Here is a 761-nt window from a genome sequence, read left to right as displayed (position 1 = left end):
ATATATATATATATATATATATATATATATATTTTAAGTATTTTTAAGTACCTAGGTACCTTGAAATGCATAAGACCTCCTTTTGATATAATATATGAGTTAGCTTAATTTCTCTGGCATTTGCCACTGTTAATTGATTTTTAATGTTTTTTTTCCTTGCTTTTTTTTTTGTTGTTTTATGTGGTACCAAGGAATCAAACCCACAGCCTCATATATTCTAGGCAAGCACTCTACCACTAAGCTACATTCCCAGACTCTATTTTAAGCATTTTAAACACAAAGGCTTTATACTTCTAAATATGGAAATCCAGATTCTTTTGGTTTTGCTGCTTTTTCCCTAATTCATTTTTCTTGAGTGTGTTAATACATTTACATGGCTGTTAAAATGTCCATCTTGAAACTACTTCTCTATTCCTCATCTGCTTAGTCTGCCTGGAATTTTAAACATGTTCATGAATCTTTCTTGTAGTCTATTTTAAAACTAGAGAAGCAGCCAGAGGGAGCATTTTAAGACAAAACTATGTTCTTTGTCAGAACAAGCTAAAAAAAATCAAAACTCTCAAACAATTGAAAATTATATTTTTTCAGCTTGGTGAACTCCTGAAAGATTGGCGACGTCTTAATGTTGCTATAACCAGAGCCAAACACAAACTGGTTCTGGTGGGGTGTGAGCCCTCACTGAAGCGGTACCCTCCGATGGACAAGATGCTGTCCTACCTGTCCTTGGAAAAGTCCATATCCTTGTCCTGTGTGTGTGTGTG

The 761-nt window shown here is 34.4% G+C and overlaps 1 protein-coding gene across 1 annotated transcript in view; it reads left to right on the top strand.

Annotated features, from left to right (window-relative positions):
- The window catches only part of Dna2 (DNA replication helicase/nuclease 2), a 30,842-nt gene that overhangs the window by 28,777 nt on the left and 1,304 nt on the right, over window positions 1–761 (top strand). Inside the window, exon 20 of the mRNA XM_013017094.1 lies at window positions 589–735. Coding sequence (XP_012872548.1) covers window positions 589–735 — 147 coding nt within the window. The remainder of the gene's footprint in view (window positions 1–588; window positions 736–761) is intronic.

This window comes from Dipodomys ordii, unplaced genomic scaffold, assembly GCF_000151885.1.
Source record: "Dipodomys ordii isolate 6190 unplaced genomic scaffold, Dord_2.0 Scaffold34, whole genome shotgun sequence".
Taxonomy (NCBI): domain Eukaryota; kingdom Metazoa; phylum Chordata; class Mammalia; order Rodentia; family Heteromyidae; genus Dipodomys; species Dipodomys ordii.
Note: the sequence above shows the minus strand (reverse complement) of the source record. Positions and strands in the feature narration are given on the sequence as shown.